The sequence below is a fragment of the Gymnoscopelus microlampas genome, assembly GCF_963454915.1.
Source record: "Gymnoscopelus microlampas genome assembly, chromosome: 6".
Classification (NCBI taxonomy): Eukaryota; Metazoa; Chordata; class Actinopteri; order Myctophiformes; family Myctophidae; genus Gymnoscopelus; species Gymnoscopelus microlampas.
Window position 1 is genome coordinate 24386020 of NC_139943.1, and position 25045 is coordinate 24411064.

General features: G+C 40.1%; 1 protein-coding gene across 3 annotated transcripts; it reads left to right on the forward strand.

Annotated features, from left to right (window-relative positions):
- Positions 1-2090: 2090 nt before the first annotated feature.
- On the forward strand, positions 2091-22952 carry cUnh11orf24 (chromosome Un C11orf24 homolog). 3 transcript variants are annotated; one of them, XM_084061120.1, is made up of 5 exons: positions 2091-2250; positions 2812-2893; positions 3840-4278; positions 15094-15162; positions 17024-22952. In XM_084061120.1, exons 3-5 carry the CDS (start codon positions 4098-4100, stop codon positions 18235-18237), a joined length of 1464 nt encoding a protein of 487 aa, XP_083917246.1. In that variant the 5' UTR covers positions 2091-2250; positions 2812-2893; positions 3840-4097; the 3' UTR covers positions 18238-22952. The 3 variants fall into 3 exon arrangements, with proteins under 3 accessions (XP_083917246.1, XP_083917247.1, XP_083917248.1); XM_084061121.1 differs by having other exon boundaries at positions 3846-4278; XM_084061122.1 differs by lacking the exon at positions 2812-2893.
- Positions 22953-25045: the final 2093 nt, after the last annotated feature.

The following is a 25045-nucleotide window of genomic DNA, read 5'->3' on the forward strand; positions in this document are numbered from 1 at the left end:
CTCATTGTTATTGTTTGTGCAGTTTGTTTCCCGGCCACCAGGGGGTGATGCCTCCATAGACTTCCATAGACTTCCTTACGTACCGGACAAATATAACAACAACAACAACAATAGGGAAAATAGGGTTTTCAGAAAGAGGCCTGTGTTTCAGTGCAGGAAAACACCCCAGCATCATTATATAGTGGCTGATAGAGGGGAAAAAATGCAAAAAATATATATATAAATATTTTTTAAATTTAGGCTTAATGTTCCCTACAATGCCTTTAAGTATTCAATCAATCAGACACACATACGTAGCCTATACACATACATTTTTATGCCTCTGGCTGGCGGGTTGTCCAAAATGTCCAGACAGACAGATCAGATGGACAATATGTTTATTGAAAACTTACCTGGAAGGCCCCATTTTCATGCCATTGACACTAGAATTAACCCATAACAGTAGTAGTAAACAATGTTTCTCCAAGGTAAGAGGCACAATTTTGATTCATACAGGGCATATCACTCAGAGCCTCTGGGGCATATATATGCAGGCCTAAATTAAATTGACACGGTCCAATGCAACGTCTTGTGCAGGGGTTTGTTTATACTCTTGTGTACTACAGATAAATACAAAAATGTGTACCTCTCCTCAGACATTGCCCCAGCCAGAATAACATAATAACAACAATCATGATTATAATAAAATACATATTATGTCATGAATGAGCTGACGTGTGAAATTATTATTTTTGCACAACACAGACAGTAGCCTACAGACAAATGTCATAAAAAACCTATCAAATGTCATTGTCTGAAGGTGACGGTCAGATCATTAAATACAAACCCATTATTCAATATTGCAAGTCTCTGTGGCGCAACCGGTTAGCGCGTTCGGCTGTTAACCGAAAGGTTGGTGGTTCGAGTCCACCCAGGGACGACGACATTTATTTTCACGACAATGGAAATAACCTGTTGTGGACAAAGTGCTCAACTGCAGTTGGCTACTTGTGTCAAAGTATAGATACTAGGGATTACAAATTACTCAACTCCAAGTGAAAGTTGCTCTGCCATTGCCAAGATTGTACTTGAGTTACAATTTTGGAGTACTTGCTTTTGAAAATATGTAATAGGCTATTCAAAAGCACATGCTTTTTAAAATGCAATGCACAAGCTATTGAAAAGTACAAAAAACAAAGTAGGCCTACATTTCTTTTTAATATCAATGCACTGCTGAATTTAAATGTGTGTATATTCCCAAAAAAAGGTTTTCCAGACATATTCAATAATATCAATAGTGAAAATAGCAACTCACCAAAGTGTCATGTTGCAACACATTATGAGCTTGTATATCTACTATTTTCACTATATTTTAAATAGAGCTTAAGTGGTAAATAATAATCATAATATACTTTGTCTTTAAAATGTAGTGAGGTGAAATTTATAAAATACACGTAAAGTACAGATATCAGTATCAATACTGCAATGTAGAAATACTCTGTTAAGTAAAAGTCCAAGATTCAAAATGTACTTGAGTAAAAATACAAAAGTATTGGCATCAAAATATACTTAAAGTACCAAAAGTAAAAGTACCCATTATGCAGAATATTCCATTTCACAGGTAACAATCTTAAAACGTTTAAAGTTTAAATAGGGCTGAAGTGGTTAATGTATGTTTTGTAATAATAATCAAAAGTACTGGTAACCAAAGTTTTCTAATAATTGTAGCGGAGTAAAAAGTATAATATTTGACTCTGAGATGTAGTAGAGTAAAAGTAAAAGTATAAAAAAATGTGTAATACTCCAGTTAAGTAAAAGTACCTAAGAATTGTACTTAAATACAGTACTTACCTAGTTACTTTCCACCACTGCAATCTCCCCTTCTGTTGATGGTGCTAAATAATGGCCATAAAGATGACCTAATGACCTTTGAGATATAAAATGTCATCATTGTACCCTATTAGACATGTGTGAGAAATGTTGTCATGATTAGCATAATGAATTCAAATGCGTATTGCACGATGGAGTTGAAAGCGTGGACTGATGGTGCCACCTGGTGGAGTTTAGAGTAACTGCAGCGTAATCACGTGAAGTCGCAGTCAGGCAGGGCTCTCATCATTACTCAGTCTCTGACAGTGGCTCTGCAATAACTGAACACATAGTGGTCACAAGCCCAGCCAAGATAACAGTAGCATAATAAAGTGTTTAGAGATACCAACGGGGCAACCAGCGTTTGTTGTGACCGAGACAGCCAATTGAGGACTACTGGTGGTAAGTAATCAGAATATTAGAAAGCTTTAGCTAGCATTTGTATGTAATTGTAACGGTAACTGTTAGCAGTGGCTACGGTTAACAAACTATCCCAACTATCCCATCCTCACAAGACCGCTTCAGTGGCCTTGGCCAGACGAAGTTAAATGTCATCGTCTGTGGCTTAGTTACCGTTACAAGAAAGTATGCTTTCACCACTTTCAGTTTAGCTTCGCACGGCTAGCCTTCATTATTAGCTTAGCATGGAATCACTATGGTCTTGTTTCATACTTCCTTAGCTTGTCACTGGTAAGGTGAAAGGTCACCTGACCTGACCAGTTAACATTACTGTTATAAAAGGATAGATAAACCAGACAATACTAGGCTGGTTTACTCCCAGGTCCGTTATAGACAATGCGAGCTAATGTAACGTTTTTTTGTGTTACGCTCAAGTTCTCCACGTTGGCATGTGGCATTTACTACCTTTAGAATCCTGTTTACCTTTGAGGCAGGTCACTTAACGATCGGTTGTGCACACATGACTATCACCTCCCTTCTATTGACAACGACTTCTGCTTACAGGACCTCAATGGCATCTGGATAAACGTACCACAATATGAAATGTACTGGTCTGGCAACTGAATTCCCCTTGGGATCAATAAAGGTTTGTCTGTCTGTCTGTCTAAATCTGAGGTTAAAGGCCAGTCCACACCAATGCAACTCCTTGCAACATGCAACTACTTGCAACCATTATCCCCATGGCAGTTGCAAGGATTTGCATTGGTGTGGACTGGCCTTAAAACTGTTTTGTTGCAAGCAGTTGTGACTAGTTGCATTGGTGCTGTCTGGCCTTTAACACTTTGAGACAATCAGTGTTGGCAAATAAGACAAAATCAACCAGAATAATAATACTGTAGCTTGGAAGTTGCAATGGCTTGTGGAGATTTATCATTAGAAATGTGGACCAAGGCTTATAAAAATGTGTTGCCAAGAACACATGAATAAGCGATTGGAGGTGCATGATGCATCACTGCTGAACTGACTAACTGGAGGAATGGTGGTAGATGAACTCTTGATTTGTAAGTCAGTAATGATCATGTTTGACACCAAAACAACACTGACAGGACATTTTGAACAAACTAAGTTACTTATAGTATGAACACAACACCCACTGTGTGCTACTACAACTCAGCACAGTCCCCATCTGTTGCAGTTATGTGGTAAAGACAGTAGAGGGTGATGGTGAGACATATTTGGCTTCTTGTTGGGTTACTTTTCTTAATGATGATCTGCTCTAGTAAGCATGGACTGGAGAGTATGCCATTGATGTTATCAAGTGTCGCTGCCTATTAAATGTGTGGTTCAATTAGGTCCATTTTCAGCATCCCTGAACTACTGAATGACTCATAGTATTTAGACCCACAATCACAGACACAACTGCACATCACTTGTTCCGGATGATATAGCTCTGTAACTTTAATCTTGGTACCGCTAAATATGCCTGTAATGTCCAGTTAAAGTAAATGGACCTCAAAAAGTAGTATCATTAAATCTTCAGTACTTTCTCATTGTAAATGTCATCCATTGTGTGTCTCCTTTGTTTTGTGCAGGACCAGAACTGGGCTGACCTCCCTGCCACTTCACTGGTCTTCATTCTTCCTTGATCCTCCATCTCAGCCTCACATAAGTGTGTGTTGATTGGATGCGTGTATGCATCTGTGTATGTTGCCTGCCAGTGTACATGCTTGTGAGTGTGTGATGTCTGTGGTGGACCATCTGAATACGCGTGGATCAGTGCGTATGTGAGTGTGCGTGCCTGCAAGGTCGTCTTTGTGAGAGTTTGTGTGCATGCCGTCCCCCTGCCCACCATGTATCTGTGTCCCTCCTGGCTCCGGCTGTGTCCCTTGTTTGGTCTCCACCTCCTCTTCCTGACGCTGATGCTGCTCCCAGACACCTCACTGTGCCTGACTGTGTCCAAGAAAGACCCAGGCAACCTCGGCATCACAGGCGGAGTCAACGTAACAGGGGACGTTGATTGTCCCAATGCATGTAAGTTCATGGAATGGCATTCACTTGTGCATTTAAACCACTTCAAACCTGGCATCCCTATTTTGGGCACACCCCAAAATGTTATTTTTTGTATTGATTAGTCACCCCATGGAGACTTGAATTAATGGATATATTTTAGTTTTTCTTAAGCCAATAATTTGATGACCGACAGCAGTTCCGGTAGGAGACACAAAGAGTCTCCTTTGTGTTTCCTACCGGAACCGCTGCCTACTGGTCAAATTATTGGCTTAGGAATGCAAAAAAAGTATTTTTTGGGGTGAACTATCCCTTTTTAAGGTAGCTCTCCACCGCACCGGTGTTGGCAGCATTACGTTTTGGAAAGCGTCTGTCGCCGAAAATCTGCTGTTGAATTTCACTGTCGGTTCACTGTCGTGTCGGGTCGCAAGTTGTAGGGAACTGTCGTATAGCAGTGGGCTTGTTGTTGAAAAAGACATCAAGCCATAAGCTATTTTTACTACCATAGTAGCCGTCTGTCAGTGTTGCCTGAGAGCTCAGGTGCATTCAGCAAAAATAATTCACACCTTCCAACCGCCTGATCTGTTGTCTTTGCCTCATTATGTATTTATGTTTTTGAGCACCCAGTACAGATTCCTCTTTGACACCAGTCTGTAGTAATCTGTAGTAGTCTGTTTGGTGGAGAGCTAACTTTAGTCTCATGTAGCCAGACGATCAGATCTCTGCCTACTGATAATGCCTGGTGATATCTAAATTCACTGTCGGGGCTAAAACTACGTAGAAACAGTAGTTTTAGCCCCTAAAAATTAAATTAAATAAAAAACGTTAGGGCGGTTCTTCATATTGGGGTGGTGATATGATTTGTTTTCAAAGCCGTTAGAGTAGGTTTGTCAGCGTAGGTTTTCTACGCTAGCCGATACATTGATTTTAGATTTCAACAGACTTATCAGTTGACAGAGAGACTATGTCATTATTACAGGAAAAAACGTTGAAAACAAGCACATCTAAATCTCACATGCAGTGCGCTGTGAGCTTGTAGATTGGCTATTTTCGCCACACGACAATCAAGGTTCAGTAAAGTACAAAATAGAGCTTAAGCACTTAAACCCTATACTTAGTTGACCCCCAGGGACTATATTTGGTCTGAAACTTTCCCCCCCTCTACACACCATATCTCTTCACAGAGAATATCCAATCTAAATGCACACATGAATGCAGCGACAAGTGAGGTGGTTTGAACCAGGACAGAACAAGGGAAAGAAACTAGAAATGCCTACTGGATTCCAAATGTCATAACTTATCAGAAAAATTGTATTTTACAATGGAGAAGATCTTGGCTAGATAACTACCAGTGGCTGGTTGAAATGGTTGACGCTTTCCCAAAAACGCTTCCACCTATAAATTCATTTCAGTTGTGAAGTTTATTTTAAAGGTTAACCCTGGGCAGACTAATCTATTGGCGAAAACGGCAGACTCTATGGCAGGCTTGAGGACTTCATACTGTTGCGTCTCTCTACAATACAAAGGCTGCTGCTGATCGTTTTTCACACTTCTAAAAAGATCTGACATATTGCAGTCATTCAGATTTGATTAGGAGTTTTTCTTGGAACTCCATTTTCACCATATTGGCTTTCAAAAGGAGGACTTGGTGACGGTCTTTAATGAAATACAGAACTCATTTTCCCTCATCACATGTCTGCCAGCATTCTGAGTGGTACTCAGTAAAACTCTTTAAGTGTTCATTTAAATCTTTCAAAAATAGACCTGAGGCCGATTTCTAAAAACTCCTTCTAAATCCCATTTTTTTCCTGAAAAACAGAATTGTCAATGTTCACTAAAGAAATCATTTCTCAGCCTCTGTAGCAGATGGAAACATGAAATGACACAGATGCTTTCCTGAATTGAAAGGCATAAAGACGTATAGGTTGCAACAGGTTTAAATGGGTTAATATTGAGGTGTTGGTAAATGCATAGTACTTTTACAGGAATTGTCAGTTCTGCTTCATTACGATGCTATACTTAACAATTTTACACTGTGGCAGGCTTTATAAAATAGTTGCTAATACCTGTTGTTTTTATAACAAAGGTTTAATATGGAAATTATTACCTAGGGTACACAATTTGAACATGCAAACCCAGTCTCGGATTTAGCTGGTGTGCAGGATAAAATGCAGTTGCCAGTTCATGTGCTTATGTAACATATTACTTTAGGAGAGCAAGACAAATCCATGCACATCTTGAGTGGACAGAATAACCTTTACATACCTTTCTGTAATACATTTTGTTGGCTTATCATGAAAAGCAAGAAGTAAATCCACACAGCAATGCTCCCATAGCGATTAATTTATTACCACCACGTTATCATGAAATAATGTAATTCAAGAATGAAGTCACTCTTGGCCAATGTAATCCTTTGTGGTTGATAAGCATGCTTACATGCTGATGAAGTAGCCCTTACACAAAATTCCAAGTGAAAGCCAAAGTGATGTCTTTGCATTTCAGAGATCATCACATCATTTAAGCTTAAGGTACTCCAGTAAACTTTGATTTACTGGAACCTGCATACCTGCACATATAGGCAAAGCTTTTAACCTGAGCACTTCAAATAGACTACCCGAATTAAAACTCTGGAGTAGAATATTGGAGTACTCATCAAGTGTGCACATTTATTGTCCTAAAATCGCTTGACAAAATGTCAGTCATCCTCTGCAATAAACTAATGTAGATTTTACACTGCAACATCCTGAGTGTTAACCACTTAAACCTTACTTGGTTGACCAAGTCCCTCAGCGCAACAAGTTGTGAGCTCGTACATCGGCTATTTTCTACAAAGGTTTTCCCCAGAATGCGATTACTGGGGTTTAAGTGGTTAATTTAACCAAACATAATGTAACCATTATAAATGTGTGCACTCTTTCAGTTACACATGGATAAATTAACTGCGAAATCTTACTGTTGAAAGGGTGCTCCAGTGTTTTACTTTGATTGATTGATTGAAATTTGTATCCGGCAAAAGAATGTAAAACAACACAGTTATATTTATAATACTTTTGTCTAAAAGGTCCGACCAAAAAAGTCCTTGCGGACTTGTTTCCGTTGGGGTCCTTGAATTAATTTCATAGACATATAGTAGCAACCAAACAGTTTAAAAATCAACATAAAAATACAGAGAAAAAATACCACTATGTACAAAAAAAAAGCATGAAAAATTAAAAAATATGTACAAAAAAAAAGGGGAGGGGGGTCGTCTGTCTACCGGGAAACTGGTACTACCTCCTCTTATGGCCTCCAGAACAGTTTTTAGGGCTGTTTTAAATGAGCCCAGCGAACTGCATTTTTTTAGGGATGGGGTTAGACTATTCCATACCTTGGTGGCCTTGCTGTAGAAGGAGAATTTGCCCATGTTTGTTTTATGGGTGGGTGGTACCAGATTGTTGTTTACGCTCCCTCTAGTTTCGTGACTTTGGGTGTCACTAACTTTTTGGAGGTATTTAGACAGATATGCGGGTATAGGGGGCATTTCGGGCAAATCTACATTTACGATTTAGAAGACCAGTCCCATTTTTAGTTGTTTAACCCTGTCTTCCACCCTGAGCCAGCCTAGGCTTCACGTAGTTGTTTGAAGTGCCCAGGTACAAAAGCTTTGAAGTGAGTGAAAGTCGTTTAGTGTGTGTGGGTATTATCAATATTGAACCAATGAACAGTATTAACAACAGCTTGTGACTAAATAACCTCATTGGATCCATTGGAACACAGGTTATTGTCTCCGCCAGGCCGAAAGGCATGGCGAGAGAGTATGTTTTGCCCCCTGTCCGTCCGTCCGCCCGTCCGTCCTTCTGTCTGCGACCGTCATCTCCGCAACCGTTGGCCCGGTCTGTGTCAAACTGCGCACACACACTCCCTGGATGCCACAGCAAAACCTCTGCCCCACCTTTTTCAGATCAGCCTGTCATAGCGCCACCATGAGGCCAACTTTTGCAAAACAATTTTTTGATATTACTCCTACAGATTTTCTCCAAAAAACACGCAAATCGGTACACAGTATCTCTATAGTCATGTGATCAACGTGGATCTGTCCGATTTTCCATATTCCATCCTGATTGGCTTCCAAAGTGTGCAGGATTGGTTAGTTTTGAACAAAATGCCTCAAATCATGAACGCAGCGTGCGATTTCCGTGAAATTGTACACGTACTGTACATTCCCACTTGGCCCGAGGAAGAAATGCCACCCTTCTCACATTGGCCTGTTATAGCGCCACCAGCTGGGCTAATTTAGCAAACCACATTTTTGGAACAAAATGCCTCAAATCATGAATGCAGTGTCCGATTGCCGTGAAAGGTATAAGAAGAAATGGCACCCTTTTCACATCTGCCTATTATAGCGCCACCAGGAGGCACAATAACCTTCCTGACCTGGCGGAGACCTGTGCTCCTTCTGTGCTTTTTCTAGTTTTTTGTATATCCTGAAACTTTACAGTTTTGGACATACAAGGTTTCTGTCCGATGACAACGATATACTGTCCTCTACCGATGAGCACCAAAATCGTTTTATTGGAAACTTGGGTGTAACGCACTGGACCACAACTTTTGGGAATGTGCATACCTGCATGTTTGGTTTTCCTCTGTGTGGTGGGGGGGCTACACGCTACAGGCAGAGATGGACCTTAAAATGACAGAAGGTGGGAGATGGTGAGAGTGGGGCAGATGGGGGAGAAAGTGAAGAGATGTTAGAAGATATGGGAGTTGTCTGGCGGCTTAGTATCACGCTCTTTTAAGAAGAACTAAAGCCATATGTCCCTGTTGGTCTGTTTCCTAAATCGCATCTCCCTCTTGGTGGAGGTATAATTTCAAAGCAGCCATGTGTTTCTAATTGAGGATGAAAGGGTGCCGCTGGTGTGTGTGCACGCGCGTGTGTGTTTGTGTGTGTTTATGATCCATGATCCAGGCGGTGCTTTCGCTGGCCAGGCCTCCCCCCCTCTCTCTCTCTCTCTCTGTCTCTCGTCCGTCTCTCTAACAATATCTGTTTTTCCCCTTTTAATTCTGTCTTATGGTGGCTTTCTTGATTCCTTTATCCATGTAAAACTACAAACTAATCCCGTGGTTCGAACTGGACTATGTCAACTCATTCAGGTTTCAGAGAATTTCAGGTCAATTTCATTTTCAAGGCACTGATGATTCAATAATACACCCAAAATGAGTGTAGTCATCAAGTCAGACAGTATCAAGGGTTGTTGGGCCTTTCGTATATCACTCTGTACAATATGTGTGTTTAGCATTCTCATACGCACATCTGCAGCATGATTAAGCAGGTTACACAAGCAGTTCTATCATTATGCAGTCCTAACACTCTTTATTTATAGCAATATAGTTATTATGAGAAAACCACTTCCATAGGTTGATTTAGCCATCTGTCATATGTGTGGTATGACGCAGCTATAAATACTATCTCATTTGGCATTCCTGTGTGTGTGTGTGTGTGTGTGTGTGTGTGTGTGTGTGTGTGTGTGTGTGTGTGTGTGTGTGTGTGTGTGTGTGTGTGTGTGTGTGTGTGTGTGTGTGTGTGTGTGTGTGTGTGTGTGTGTGTGTGTGTGTGTGTGTGTGTGTGTGTGTGTGTGTGTGTGTGTGCGTGCGTAGAGAGGATGTGAGAAAGAGACTGTGAGAGTGAGTGACAGCCGAGGTAAGTTTAGAGATGGAGGGTTGGTGAAGAGAACTTGGCCGTGTGTGTGCGCGCGTGCGTGTGTTTATGAGTGACAACATGGAGACAGCCAGGCTAAGTTGTGCAGTAGAGGATGAAACAATGATATGGCAAAGTCTTACTATGTGTTAACCCCAGGCCTTCAACCCCCTACTGTCTCTTTCTGAGTAGTTTAAACCCATCTCTCTGTCTCACTTTCTCCCTCCTTGTCTCTCTGTCTCTGTCTCTCTGTCTCTCTGTCTCTCTCTCTCTCTGTCTCTCTCTCTCTCTCTCTGTCTCTCTGTCTCTCTGTCTCTCTCTCGCTCTTGCTCGCTCTCTCTCTCTCTCTCTCTCTCTCTCTCTCTCTCTCTCTCTCTCTCTCTCTCAGGCCCATTAGCAGAGAGCAGCTGCAGAAACAGTTAAACCAGCCAGCTGTCTGTCTAATTAGCCCACGACAGCTCACTAGGAATAGAGCGATAGGACACACAGACAGAGAAACAGGCAGATGGGGGGAGAGGGGATGGGAAATACAGAGACAGACGGGGAAAGGGAGACCCAAAGAGAGGAAGTGCGAAAGAGATACCGGTTGAGAGAGACAAACAGACATGGTGTAACTTACTGTAATTTCTGTCCTCCTCTTCATCAGCGGTGCTTCCTCCTCCTCCTAACCAGCATGAGGCTATAAAACCTGATTTATATTTCGTCGTACAATGGTGTTGCACTTCGAAATGAGCCGATTTACAACCTCACGACGTGTTGTGAGCTTGCAGATGAGCTATTTATTTCTCACACTCCATTTAGTACTATACAGCTTCTTCTCGGTATTAAGCCTAATTTATACGTTTGTTGCACAGCGGTGTCACTTGCCGAAAACGACTGATTCAGATTGCATCCTCTCTGTATTAAATTTGGTCTCACTATCCATTAGTGCATTGCCGAGTTGTTATAGTTTTTGAAATATTCATTCGTTTTAGAAATTGAATAGTTTTAGCATCGTTTTTTTATTTCGTTTTATTCTTAGTTTCAGTTTTTCAGGTATCATGAGGAAAGCCTTGATCTATAGAAGCTGAAAGGTGCAGGATGAAAGAATGCATGACATGAGATGATTTACAAGACGTGTTATCTAGGTTAAAGGTCCCATATTGAGAAAAGCCAGGTATAGCGACCACAGTGCAAATTGAGGGGAGAAACTAAAACTGAGCAGATTTTACATGGTTTTGGATTGTCCATTATAGTTATTTATTTTCAAATTATATTTTCAGTTTTAGTTAACTATAATAACCTTGGTGCAGTTTTGAGTTTAGTGTTGTTTCTTTCCCTCTGCATAATTTCATCAGCTGTTCACACCACCAGTGACAATCGTTTCATTTATATAAACAGACAGGCCACACCATTGCTTCCAGGTCTACTGCCGATGTGACTTTTATTGAAGATGTGAGGCTTTTGAAAACCCGAGTAAAACCAGACTAAATTGACTAAATTAAGTTTACACGGCCAAATGGTTGAAGGAGCGAGCACAGAGCTAGTCACCAGGCATATACAACAATTATGATCTTACTCTAAGGATTCTAATAATCATGTGCTTGTAAATGTAACAACCAAGTCCTTGTTATCAGTTTTCCTTCGCTGGGTTTAGTTTCTTCAGTATTGTGTGAAATAACCTCATAACCTCGCTGTATTCCGGGAAAGCTCAGTTCACCTCAGCAGGGCTCTTTTCAGTTTTGCTGAACAAGGCTGGGAGCAGAAAGCAAGGCGGCTCAAGCTAATTTATGGGACCAGTGGGATCATCTGATATGGGAGATTAACACCAGGGAAAGTTATGCTTAAAAAAAATCTAGTTAAATTGGCTGTCGAGTTAAACCTGAAATCCCTGCTTATGAATCATGCCATTTAAACGAACCCTTGAAAATGTGCTGCAATACAGATGTGGCAGGCATGAGCAATATTCCCATGTGACTTCTGGTAGTGGACGTTAGGCCAACGCCATGCTAAAACGGGATAATGTAACATTTCTCCAGCATTAGATTTCAATGCATGGTTTGTAGGGGTATGCCGATACACTCATTTCATGAAACGATACGATACGATATTGGGCTCACGACATCGATACGATACGATATATGGCACTTTTTTATTATGAAAATATATGGGGTCGGGAGGGAGCAAATGCAAACAAATATTTATGTTTTGCATTATTCAGACATGCAAACTTGTAGCTTTTCAGCTACAATAGCCGTTTTGAATCCAAATAGGGCAATAGTGTGACACTAGCCTGACACTCAGCCTGAATTTTCATTTCGTTTCACTCCATTATTCAGTCTGAAAGCCCTCTCAATGCAGCCGATTGCTGAGATGGGGGCATGGCCAAAGTTTTTTTTTTCAAAGACTCTTTGGCGATTGGTTCATACTGGATTATCCCGATCCCGATTCGTCGTACAGATTTTCAACCGAGGCTGAGACCTCCTATGAGAGCGTCACCAGACCAGAATCGCCTGAACATATTTTTTTAATGGGCGTGGCTAGCGATTCACGGGCTGGTGCCAGGCTAGTGTGACACCTGACCCGAAGAAAAACCAACATGTTGTCACCCTTTTCACCTCGGGGCTGTTTGCATGCCTGATTATTATTAATGTAAAAAAAAAAAAGTTTTTTTCCCCAGATTTTTCAGATCAGCCTGTCATAGCGCCACCATGAGGCCGACTTTTGCAAAACACATTTTTGGATATTACTCCTACAGATCTTGTCCAAACAACACACACATCAGTACACAGTATCTCTATAGTCATGTGATCAACACGGATCTGTCCGATTTTCCATATTCCATCCTGATTGGCTAAGATTGGCTTCTAAAGTTTGCAGGATTGGTTTGTTTTGAACAAAATGCCTCAAATCATGAACGCAGCATGCGATTTCCGTGAAATTATCCACGTAGATTCCCACTTGGCCCAGGAAGAAATGCCACTTGAAAACGTTCACATCAGCCTCATGGTGGCGCTATAACAGGCCGATTCACGTTTTTTACCTATAACTGCACCGATCTGCGTGAAACTTTGCACGCACACTCCCTGGAGGCCAAGGTAAAACCTTTGCCCTGCCTTTTTCACATCTGCCTGTTAGAGCGCCACCATGAGGCTGACTTTTGTAAAACAAATGTTTTCCTCTTACTCCTTCAGATTCAATCCAAAAAACACGCAAATCGGTACACAGTGTCTCTATAGTCATGTGATCAAGATGGATTTGTCCGATATTTCATATTCCATCCTATTTGCCTAACATTGGCTTTCAAAGTTTGCAGAATAGGTCCGTTTTGAAAAAAATCCTCAAATCATGAACGCAGTGTGCGATTTCCGTGAAATTTTGTACGCACATTCCCACTAGGCCGAGGAAGAAATGCCCCCCTTTTCACATTGGCCTGTTATAGCGCCACCAGCAGGTCTAATTTAGCAAACCACATTTTGGGAACAAAATCATCAATGCAGTGTCCGATTGCTGTGAAAAGCCTAAGAAGAAATGGCATCCTTTTCACATTGGCCTATTATAGCGCCACCAGGAGGCCATAATAACCTACCTGGCGGAGACTTGTGCTCCGAGGAGCACTTTTTCTAGTTGTAAATGTAATACTGTACATAAAATAAGGACTGCATTGGCCTTTATCTGTCCCCTTGATTAGATCCCAATATCTAATAATTATTCAAAGGTATCATTTCAGTTATACAGTAAGTGTTCCCTTAACCTTTGTGCAGACATAGGAGCTACACCAAACATAACCTTGTGCAGACTGCAGAGTAGGACTAGTGTCAGTGTGAGGTTTAAGAGAGAGAAGTATCTAACGCTAGTGTAAATTATTCACTTGGATGCTGATTTTCTAAGCATCTTGGTCTCCAGAGAAGATCTGCTCTCCTCTGCTGTTTTTTTTACCACACCTGGTCTCCTCATCAGAAAGCATGAGGGAGAGCTGGAGGGCTTAACTGAGAGATACTAGCAAAATAAAGGAGAGCAAGGCAGACATCATGAAGCGTTCAGATCCGGATGTTATGAGTGAGGTTTCGTTTGCTGCTTCAAGATGCCTCCCTTTGGCCCATTCACGCTGCCGTATACATGAGTGAGAACGTCTACTTGTGTGTGTGTGTGTGTGTGTACACGTATTGTAAAATGTTTTATATATCAACGAATGGATGAACCACTTAAGCGTTATTTTATACTTTGTCGTACAACTGTGTCATGCAATAATATGATCACAAGCGACACGTTGTGAACCTGTAGTTCGGCTATTTACTTTTTTTTAAGGCGAAAAGTAAAAGGCTATTTACTTTTCGCCCTATAGCCTGATGACTAAAATGGATATAGATTATTTTAGTAAATGTTTGATTATTGATCATTTTTCATAATTGATTAAATTGATTCGTTCAATTAACTGTTGCACCCCTACAGTATATACTGTATATAAAAGGGATCATAAAGAGGCCTGTTTGTCTGCGTAAAGAACATATTGTCACATACAAAATATGAATAGGTCTCAAAATGTGTTAAAAAAATAAAATAAATAAAGCACATCTTGCAAAAAAAAAAGTTTAAAAGGCTAGCTCATCTTTGAATAATTATAGAAACAAGCCAACATGTTTTGGCCTTTATGGCCTTCTTCAGAGCATGCAGAAAATAAATTGACAATACAGATTCTTTTGTGAATCTCAATATATTACATACAGTACATATACATTTGAATCTGAAGTTGCGGGCTGACATGAGACCAGCATCCTCTCGGTGTTGATCCTGTTGCGTAAATTATATGCTGTTGTCAAGGAAACGTTATAATTTTGCTGTTGGATGTACTCCTTTCCCACTGCAGGTTTTGGAACAGTAAACCGGGTTTAAACAAGTAGCTTTCACGCAGCGTTACATTGGCAGATGTTGATTAAAAAAAGAAAAAGAAAACCCTGTTTAGAGTAGTAGCAGGAAATGTTTGCTAGTAATTAGAAAATCAAGTGTCAGCAGCATTGGCTGCATGTGTTTTCAGACCACTTATTTTGCTAAATGATTCAAATGTATTCAGAATAGTTGTGAAATAGTGAGTAAAACTTGGTTCCATATAGAGGGTACGTGTCATAAATCACAAATAATTATGGGAACCACCTTTTGATATCTTTACTTTCCCTTCCTCACCACAGGTAAAACCAAAGAAGGGTGCAAAGATCCATGTCAAGACATTCCTGTGACAGACATCCCCGCACAGCCAGGTAAGTGGACGATGAGGAGAGGAACACATGCGTTTTCTAAAGTGCATACTATGGTTGTACTATACTACTTACTGGTAGTGTTGTGGTGACTTTTTTTTAAACTGGCGGGACGCTATTTTAATGATGTCACACGCACATCGCACGCGCATGCATTTTACTTTATTAATGTGTCATTAATTTTACTGTACGAGTGCATAAATAGTAGGAAACATGTTTGTATAGTAATGACTAGTTTTTACCTTGCAGACATCACCTCTGTAATTTAGTTAATGAATCCATCAGCCATTGTTATCCAAACGTTCTCTTTGGACTGCCTCAGAACATCTGACAGTATGCCTACACCGACAGTACATAGGTCACACAATAGACCATTGATATGCACCCAGCCAGGGTCATTCCTATGTTATTTCACGCTGTTGACACTCGGCAGCTTTTGTAAGCTTTGGTAAGAGGTGTGAAATGAAGGGTTGTTTTTGATCCATGCGCGAGGTAGACGCACTCTCACGGGTATGCACGTGCACATCTGTACATGTGTGTGCGTGTGCTCCTGCTCAAAAGACTGGCGGGACGCCGTGGTACCGCGTGCAATGAGCGCTGCACCACTGCTTACTGGCAAATATGTGGGGTTAACTCTTTAATCATTCTATTGTTGTTTAAATATTCCTTACTTCCAATTTTGGTGATCTTTCAAGAAGTGAAGTTTTGCATACTTTTGTAAATGTTTGTGCTAAAAATATACAATTAATTCGAAAGATAGCCAATCATTTGTAGGTCTGGAGTCTATTCACTGCCAATGTAATACATTCTAATGGTTACAGAAATGTTTTTGGTAATCATAGATTAAACTCAGTATTGAAAGATCAGTTAGTACAACCATAATTTATTTATGTTTGTTAAATGTTTAAGAAAATGATTCACTCAATTGAACAAGAATATAACCTGTCCCAGCTGCCCATAAGTGTCATTTAAAAGAGTTCCAGTACCTACCCACCCCTGCGGAGGTTGTGAGTTCGAATCCACCGTGGTGCATCCGACTTTGACGAGCGTCTATAGTATATAGACCTCGTCAAAGCCGCATAGACTATACGAACACTATTGGCCCGTGTTTCGGGGGAGGGAAGCCGGACGGGGAGGGTGATATCACTGGGCACGTATTCCTACGGGCTGGAGCGGCACCTGTCAACAGTCAGTGTTGGGTGGTAGGAGTAGGACGAAGGCTCTACGACGTCCTCCCAGTGGGGGCTCCTCAATGGCAGATGAGTCGGTAGGATACAACAGCAGTGACAATACACAATGTGTGTGAGGAGGAATCCCTTGGCATAACAACTAACTTGGGGAGAAAAAGGGTTAAAAAGCTAAATAAATAAATAAATACAAGAGTTCTGACACTGGTGAGCACTGAAATAATTTTATACCTCCAGCGTTCAACTCACTACTTCATGGAGCTTGACTATTTCTAAGCTGTAGAACAGAATAATCAAAATGAAAGAGAAAATGCTACTAGATTTGTTGCCTTATACTGTAGCATCAAATATTCTTCTGGTGAACATGGGAAACAGTTGATTTGTGGCCTCCTTTCAGTTGCTCAACTCTTGGTATGACTATATAAGGTGGAGATAAATATATTGGATCAACCTGGCCAAAACATTTTGTTGGTTAGTTTTGTTATACTGTGGATTCCAGTGGAAAACGGCTTTTCTGTGCAGCAGAATGTGACAAAGTAGTAAAGTAGCAAAAATATTAGATTCTAGAATCGTTTTTTAAATTTGTTTTATTTTTTGTGCTTATTCAAAAGTTCAAACATCTATTCATTCATGTGTTCAACCGTTTATAGACTTGTGTTCTGTTGTTGTTCACATAGGTGCTGGTTTCCAGGGTGACAACGGAGCAGGTTCTCTGACGCAACAGACACACAACCCCTTGTCCTCCTCTTCTTTATTATCCTCCAATCACGAAACAAACCTCAACCAGTCACAACGCAATAACACAGATCAAACTTTAAACCTGGCTGGTAAGTCCAATAGTCAACTACTTGTCCCCCAACCATTTAACGACTCCATTCCTCCATTACCCAGAAATTCTACAGAAAAAAACACGTATATAGATACCTTGCAACAGCCTAGTGTACCTCATAACCAGTTTAGTTTGCCACTTTCAACACCATCCAGCGAAGAGCCAGTACACCAACCGTCTAAAGGTCTCTTACCTCAGTTAGAGCAAGGTAAGACACTTGTATCACAAGAACCCACCGAACCTATCCCATCCTTACCACAAGTTAACCTGTCTACCGCTGCTCCCCAGCATCCCAACACCACAGCCTTGTCAGTTCCTAAAAAGCCTGATAGCCATGTCTCCAATAAAGTCTCTGAGAATAATACAGTCATAAACACCGTACAACCAGGACAAGGTACAACAGCTAAAGCTAATAAAATTGAATCAGTGGCCACCCACACTAACACCCCAACCACAAGAAAAGCAACGACCCCATTACCAACAACTGCAAAAAAGACCACGTCAGATGCAGTAACTATACCAACAACAGCAAAAACTACCACATCTACTGCAGCAACGGTATCAACAACAGCAAAAAGTACCACGCCTGCTGACGTAACTACATCCTCAACTCTCACCACGACAACTACGGTTAATACTACAGTGACAGCCACAACCACTAAGAAGCCATCTTTAACATCTGTAGCCACCCAAGCGTCAACGTCCCCTATTACTGAGAAGGCACCGTTTCATTCTCCTTCTGGTTCTGCTGTGGGGAATGCAACCACTACCACCATTGCTAATGCTGCGAGCAGCACTACCAATACTAATACCATCACCAATCAGAAAAGCCATGTGGTTAATACAGGAAGTGGGGTTGCCATGGTAGAGGTCACTGCGGGCGATCTGACCAGCCACCTGGTGGATACTGCTTCTTTACTGGCCGTCTTGCTTTTTGGACTGCTCTTCTTCTTTGTTACGGTTGCTGTGTTTGCAACACAGGCATATGAGAGTTATCGCAGGAAGGACTATACACAGGTTGATTATCTTATCAACGGGATGTATACAGACTCTGGGGTGTGAGGGAGGGAATGAGCTCGCCTCAGCGTTTGAAGGTTAAGTTATGTTTTGAGAAAGTGTGATAAAAGGTGTCGATATGGAGGCTGTGTTCAGTTTGGGGTGGGAATGTTCTCAGGAATGGATGTCCAGATCAAGGCTTTTTGAGGGGCTTATGTGAATGCAGGGTTCTCTCATAGAACAAAGTGGTTCTTGGTTAGGGTCATGGAATGGTGAAATTGACTTTGACTTGGGCAATTCATTTGGGGAGCTGAGGTTGAGATTTCACTAGTTAGTGCAGTACCACTGTGCATGGTTCTGTGGAATCCTGAATGGAATAGACAAGGATGAGGAACATCTCAATTGGATGACTTGAGATGAGCTCTGTCAAACACAGTCCTGGCTGTATTTCTACCCATGTCCCATTTACTGCTTCCTCCTTTTTACTGTTCTGTTTTTGAGGTCTGTTGAAGCAGTTCAGTTAGTCCCTACATCGCCAAACCTTTGCAACACGATGACATTCCTTTCCAGTCCCCTTCTAATTGGTGCTAAGTTGGGTGGAGGGGATGCTTATGAAATGAATGTTGGGGAGACACTGTCATCGAACGACTGTTAGAGAGAAAGCACAGCAAATGGTGTGGTCAGCTCGAATTTTTATTAAAAAACAAAAGCCATTTAATTCCTTACGATGTAATGTCATAAGCCTGACAGTATTTTTTTCTTTTTGGATTTAGAGAAGTGAAGGACTTCTCTGGACTGTGATTTTCTTTTATTTCTTTTATCCCTTTTTTTGGGCCACATTTTCAGTCATGGCGCTCGAATTCATTTCAAACGAAAAGTTAGCTTGTACTGCTTTTCGCCCATTAATTGCTGCTTTTTTTGGTTCCTGTAAACATACCCTAACAGGCGATTAAGAGGAGATGGGACATTCACTTAACAGTTCTGACTAATGACTTCTTTCTATAATCAAGACATAGTTTTCTTGTGTTGTGGTGTTGTTTATCAACACATCAGGGAGTGTAGTTTGTGTGTCTTAGTAACAGAAATGTGCACTCGGTCAGCACATCTCAAATGTATGTTGTGTGGAGAAGCAGTACAAGCGGACTCATCTTAAACCTCACTCACAGATGTGGTGAAAATGGGACACAATAAAGAGTGTTTCCATTTCACTCTTGTTTTTTTCAGTCCCAGAAGAGTCCTAGAAATTATGATGCATAACAAAGGATCAAATGTATTGGTTGATTGCGTGATTGATCTCAAATCTGTTTCTACTGAACTCAAACGGCGGTCGATCAAAGAATCTACTGAAAGTAATCAGATTTATTCATAAATATTGCTCAGTAATGAAATTCCAAGCCAACCCCTTATTTTCTCAAGTTGTTTTCCATTCAAAAGCATTTCCTTTATACTTGAACAATGAATAAGAATTGATCTTGCTGACTGAAAAGCTCTTGATTGTTGATGCGTCTTCAAAATATTTAATAGTTAACATTAAGAAAAAGCATTTGCATAGGACTTCAGAATAGACCTTTTCCAGAGAAACACATTTGCGTCTTTACAGGTACTCCAGCCAACCCAATACAGAGATGTTTTTCCATCTCTCTCTGCGTTGTAAGTTTCCCCAGATGTGGTCTGTGTGTGTTGAGGACTTAAACGGGTGTTTCAGGGCCAAAGTATGTACGGTCTGGTGTTTAGCCAGTGGACCAGAGAGAAAGACCACCATGTGGATCTAGTCAGTCATTAGGTTGATTTGTTTTGTTTTTTTGTCAGTCTGTTAACATTGCCAGGATTTGTTTCTCCACTGTGTGCATCATGGGTAAGAGAGGGTTTGTTTAGTCAAATTTGTTTGAGAAAACAGGGAGGTTTTGATTGGGTTTCACTGACTGCCCTGTCCAGGCGTGTTGCCATTAAAAAGAAAAGGACACGGTATTGAAACAAACCAACCCCTTCAACCACCCAGACTGCTTTAGAAACCACTGCATGAAGTAGATCTGGCTTCCCTTCACTTTACATTCCATCAATTCAGAAAGCAGATTGTAAATTTGTAGTGAATTTCAAATATTATAAACCATTAGTCCAACCAAATAAGACGGAAGAGTAAATTAGTTACAAATGGCAGTTAGTGTTCACTCTCTTCTCATTGTATTACATAAGTTCTGCACTTTCTGAATTATATGTATTGAATTTAAGTCGGCCATAAAAACCCACTCGTCTAGTGACCTTGTCAACAGCTCAAAACTTTTTCAAACAACCCTTTCAAGTAAATCTTTGCAAATTGGAGTGACAATTGATTCCTGCCAATTGAAACAAGCACAGCTGTGATTTTCCTGCTGCAAACTAGAAGCACGTTAAGATTGGATTGTGGTTGGTGAAAATAATTATATTGTATATATCACTTTTTGATCTGAGATTTCTCAAGAGAAACTCCCTAAGGAGTGAATTCAATAAGGGCTCATTTATAGGCCTACTTCATCGCACGACCATCTTGTTTGATGGAAATTACATTTTCAAATGAAAAACTTAATGCAACATGCCACATTTTTCATTTGAAAATCAATTAATCTCAAGTTTCCGTCATGTGATAAAAGTCTAAAATAAGACGCATAAGAAGGACAAACAAGGACAGGGGAGTGTTGATGCCATAACCTTTCCTCCTCTGTGAGTTCTGTGTATTAGGAATCAATGTGGGGTACATGTATCTATGTCTTAACATCTCTGACTTTCAATTTATTTCTGTGTTTATCAGTTTATTCTAGCCTTACACTCTTTTCCAAAGTCTTGTGAGTTATTGTCTTCCATTTCATCATCTTGCGTTATTATATTTCAGGTTTGGTTACAGCCTAAACTATATTTCATTGTGTACAATTTCTATGCAGATGTATCCACCACTGAATCATGGGATTAAGGCCATATTATAGAGTCTTTATTTTAATACATTTTATATTTGTGTTCACAATGAATGTCTTTCTGACTGCTTAGCTACTTTATAAAGGAGGTTGGGTATGAGTATTTAGTTGACTAAATTACTTGTTACTAAATTCATCCCATGACTGTCCACTTATAACTGAGGTATTTGAACTTTACTTTTCACTTTGATAAATCAGTTATAGATTACATTTACACCATTCCATAACTCTTACCCACGTTATACAGCCTAATCTATAACTCACACACTGTATAATTGTATAATTGATAAGTGTTTTTTTCATTTCTTTTCTTGTTTACAATATCTGACATTTCATTGACGTTGATGGGACATCATTTAGATTTCCTTTTCTTTTTGTAAGCATTTGATCAAGGACCACTTATGATTTGATTTGTTGTCTCCAATTGTGACATGCTGTCATCACTGGAGACTTGCTGAGCGTGCTGTTATACTAACTTGAAAATTACTTTTTTATGAAAGACTAGGTCAACAGAAAACTGTTGTTGCAAGCACATTTGAGAGAAGGCTAGCAGATTACTTTTCACCAAGTCATAGTTCCCAGATTCCTAATATATTGATGATGTCACCAGCTGTGACAAGTCTCCAATATTGCTTTACATTTCACATAGTTTTTACATTTCATATAGTGACATAATGCACTTTTCATTACATATTGCATCTGTTTCATTGTTGTTGGTCTATAATAATGTTTAATTGTTGTTGGTCTATAATAATGTTAACTGATGATTGATGTCTGTAAGGATCAAGGATGGAATCTTGGTCGCTATCCTGTGACTCCTACTTTCTAGTTCTACTCCAATGTTAACCTCATTAGACAAATTCCAAATTAAATTTCAATTTAGATGGCATGGGGGCTGCAGCCAGCTCAAAAGTGACCCAAAACTTTGTTGTATTTTAAGGCTGTTATTTTTCTTGCCAAACGTGAAATTATGGGGGGAAACAGTTGGCTAGGTTTTGTAGCTAACTGAAATGCAAATACAGAACCTTTACCAACAATTTGATGTGTCCGATAAAGAAAATAAGGCAAAATCATATTGCACAAGTTATCCCCTTTAATTTCCATCCTTGATAATGACTTTATTAGCATTGCCTTTTGTCTTTGTTTACTCTTCCTTGGGTTTGATGGGTGATGGAAACTTGCCAAATGATCACTGAAGCACATTATTGTATGTTAAAGCCAAGGGAATTGTGTAGCCATTATCAATAAATGAATGAATGAAATATATTATTAAGGTCTGTGATATGGACTCTGTGTCTGAAAGCTCATAATACCTACTGATTAGTTGCCACTTTTGAGAAGCTCAGAATATGTCATGTGTGGTGTTTAGATTTTTACAGCATACTCTCATTCAGCATGAGCTTTCAGATACACTAAATACATTGGATTTTGACAACCTGAAAGAGAAAATCCACAATCAACAGAATTCACACATTATTCCTCTGATATATAGTTTGTCGTTTGAAACACTCCACTCCAGAAAAGTTATACTTCAAGAGAAAATACCTAGAACCATTTCATTGATGTAGACTGATTGAATTTAATTGTTCTTGGATTGATTTTGTTATGCTGTTTGACATTTTTGTTTTGAATTTGTGAACATAGTTAAGACACACTCAAAAATCACACGAATAACATGGGTGGATTCTGTTGAGGGATATAAGATTTGACTGATGCATAAAATGAGCTTCTATGGAGGGCTGAAGGCAGGGCTGTATTGAAAGACCTGCTATGTGCCAACTCAACAATGTACTAATGCACTATCAAAATATATGTTTATTTGCAGAAAATAAATGATAAAACAACCAAATCAATCAATCAGTGTAATTATTTGACAGAAATAGCCAGGACACATTGATAAGTGAAATTCATTGATTGCTGTATTAAATGTCTCTTAATCTGATTGTTCTTGTCTATGGGCATTGGGATTTAAAGGACCCTTGACAGAAATGTTGCCTGCCTTTGCTAAGTGAATGTTTATAATTGAGGCTTCATATTAGCTAGTCTTGTTAATAATGTTGTGTACACACAATTTGTACATTATTGTGTTTACTCAGCTCTTGGTACCAGTGGGGCCAGTAAAACTATTCTCAGGATCAGTTCCAGTATGAGTGGAGTGCAATCAACCGTTATTTGTTTTGATTCAAGAAAGCAGTCGCGTGATGAATACACTGTCTTTTCATTGTTCTAATAGTAATGGTCATGGAACCCTGATGACGCTATGTTGAAATACACAGCACTTGGAAAACTTGAGCTTTAGACATTTGAATGCAGTTTGGAGTTGTTCAGAGTGATAATTCCAGGCGTCGTATTCAGTGCTTGAACACAACTAGCTGCTGCTCAGCTGCAGAGAGTTTAGAAGGATATTTTAACCATTCATATTTTATTCTTTGAAATAGTGAAAATAGCCACTGTACAAGCTCTTCTATTTTTGAAAATGTTTAAAAGTGGTTACTTGCTTATCTCACCTAGTACTTGCAAAACTGCCACATCAGTGACAACTCGCAGGTCTACACATTTGATAAACTGTGTTAGTACAAACAATGCTGCCCACTGAAATAGAGCCTGATTTAGGGTCAGAGTAAACACAAGTCTCTCAATCAGACAATGTACATCATGCTGTGTTATAATAATACACGGGATGCTGTGCTTCAGTGCTGTCAAAATGTTTCCCAGAGTGTCAACAAGAGTGTTTTTAACATTAGTCATCTCACATAACTCCCAACATGCCCGCAACAACGACAACACACAGATCCACACATGACTGAAAAGGCCAAACACACGTGCATGAAAGGCCAAACACTGGAGCCCACCAAAAGACTAAACACTTGAGACAGTAAACATTTTCTCAGTGATTCAGCATGTTCTGAGGACAAGGTATGTGCAAGACAACATTTTGAGACTGAAATTTCCTAATGTTACATTACACCTCTCAACAGTGAGAGAAAACGTAAACTTCATTGCACGACTTTGTCACCCAACAGATTGTTGTTGATTGTGTTAATGTGAGAAATTAGCCATCAGTCTCACACACAAATAGAAAAGTGCGCTCCTTGGTGCGCAGATCTCTGCCATGCTGAGTTGCCTAACGAGGGCTGTGTCAGTCGTGGGGTGTGACTGTCAGGATGCGGCGAGAAGTTTGTGCAACAGTTGAGAGTAACACTGGAGGTAGCCACTAGCCAGATGCAAGCCCATAACTCTTTTACTACCCACTGCCACTGTGATCCCGGCCAATCGGAAAGAATAACCCATTGTTGGAGGTGAGAAGTTGAACATGGGGAATGCAGAGTATTGTATATTGCAATCACAACTCATGGCTGGACATCAATGATTGGGTTGTATATGACAATTACATGTCATTTTATGGTTGAAGAGGTACTGGTCAGTAGAGTGCTCCAGACCTGCGTGCTGAAAACATGCACGCATAAATGATTTGACCTACTTTCCTGCACCACATTTAAAATAAGATTCCCTAACTTATTTGAATATTACATGCATTTGTTATGGATTGTATATACTCTAATATATTTTGGCCATATACAGTAGATCTAACACATTTTGTGACCTTCATTTTTTATAATTTGAATAAATGTAATAATGTAATTGAAACGTCAGTGAAATTACTCGCTGCCCACATCCCTAAGTGTGGCCTATATTGGGAATTATGATGCAAGGAATCCATGGGGAAAATAATTGTTAAGGCCTGCTGTTCAAGAGTTATGAGCCAAAATGTAAAGTGGCCACCATGAGGCTGATTTTAACATTTGGGGATGGGCTGAGGGACGCGAACAGATGCGGACACGGGCGGGCTCTCGTCCTTTCAGCCTGGCGTAGTTAATTAACAAAGCTGAAAATTATAAAAAACAAACTGCCACCTGAATTAGCTATAG

What these genes read in the sequence shown, in the direction of transcription:
- cUnh11orf24 (XM_084061120.1), top strand. Translation starts at nt 4,098, where the DNA reads ATGTATCTGTGTCCCTCCTGGCTCCGGCTGTGTCCCTTGTTTGGTCTC. An exon ending in CGTTGATTGTCCCAATGCAT is followed by an intron (nt 4,279 to 15,093) that starts GTAAGTTCATGG and finishes TCCTCACCACAG; the next exon opens with GTAAAACCAAAGAAGGGTGC. An exon ending in AGACATCCCCGCACAGCCAG is followed by an intron (nt 15,163 to 17,023) that starts GTAAGTGGACGA and finishes TTGTTCACATAG; the next exon opens with GTGCTGGTTTCCAGGGTGAC.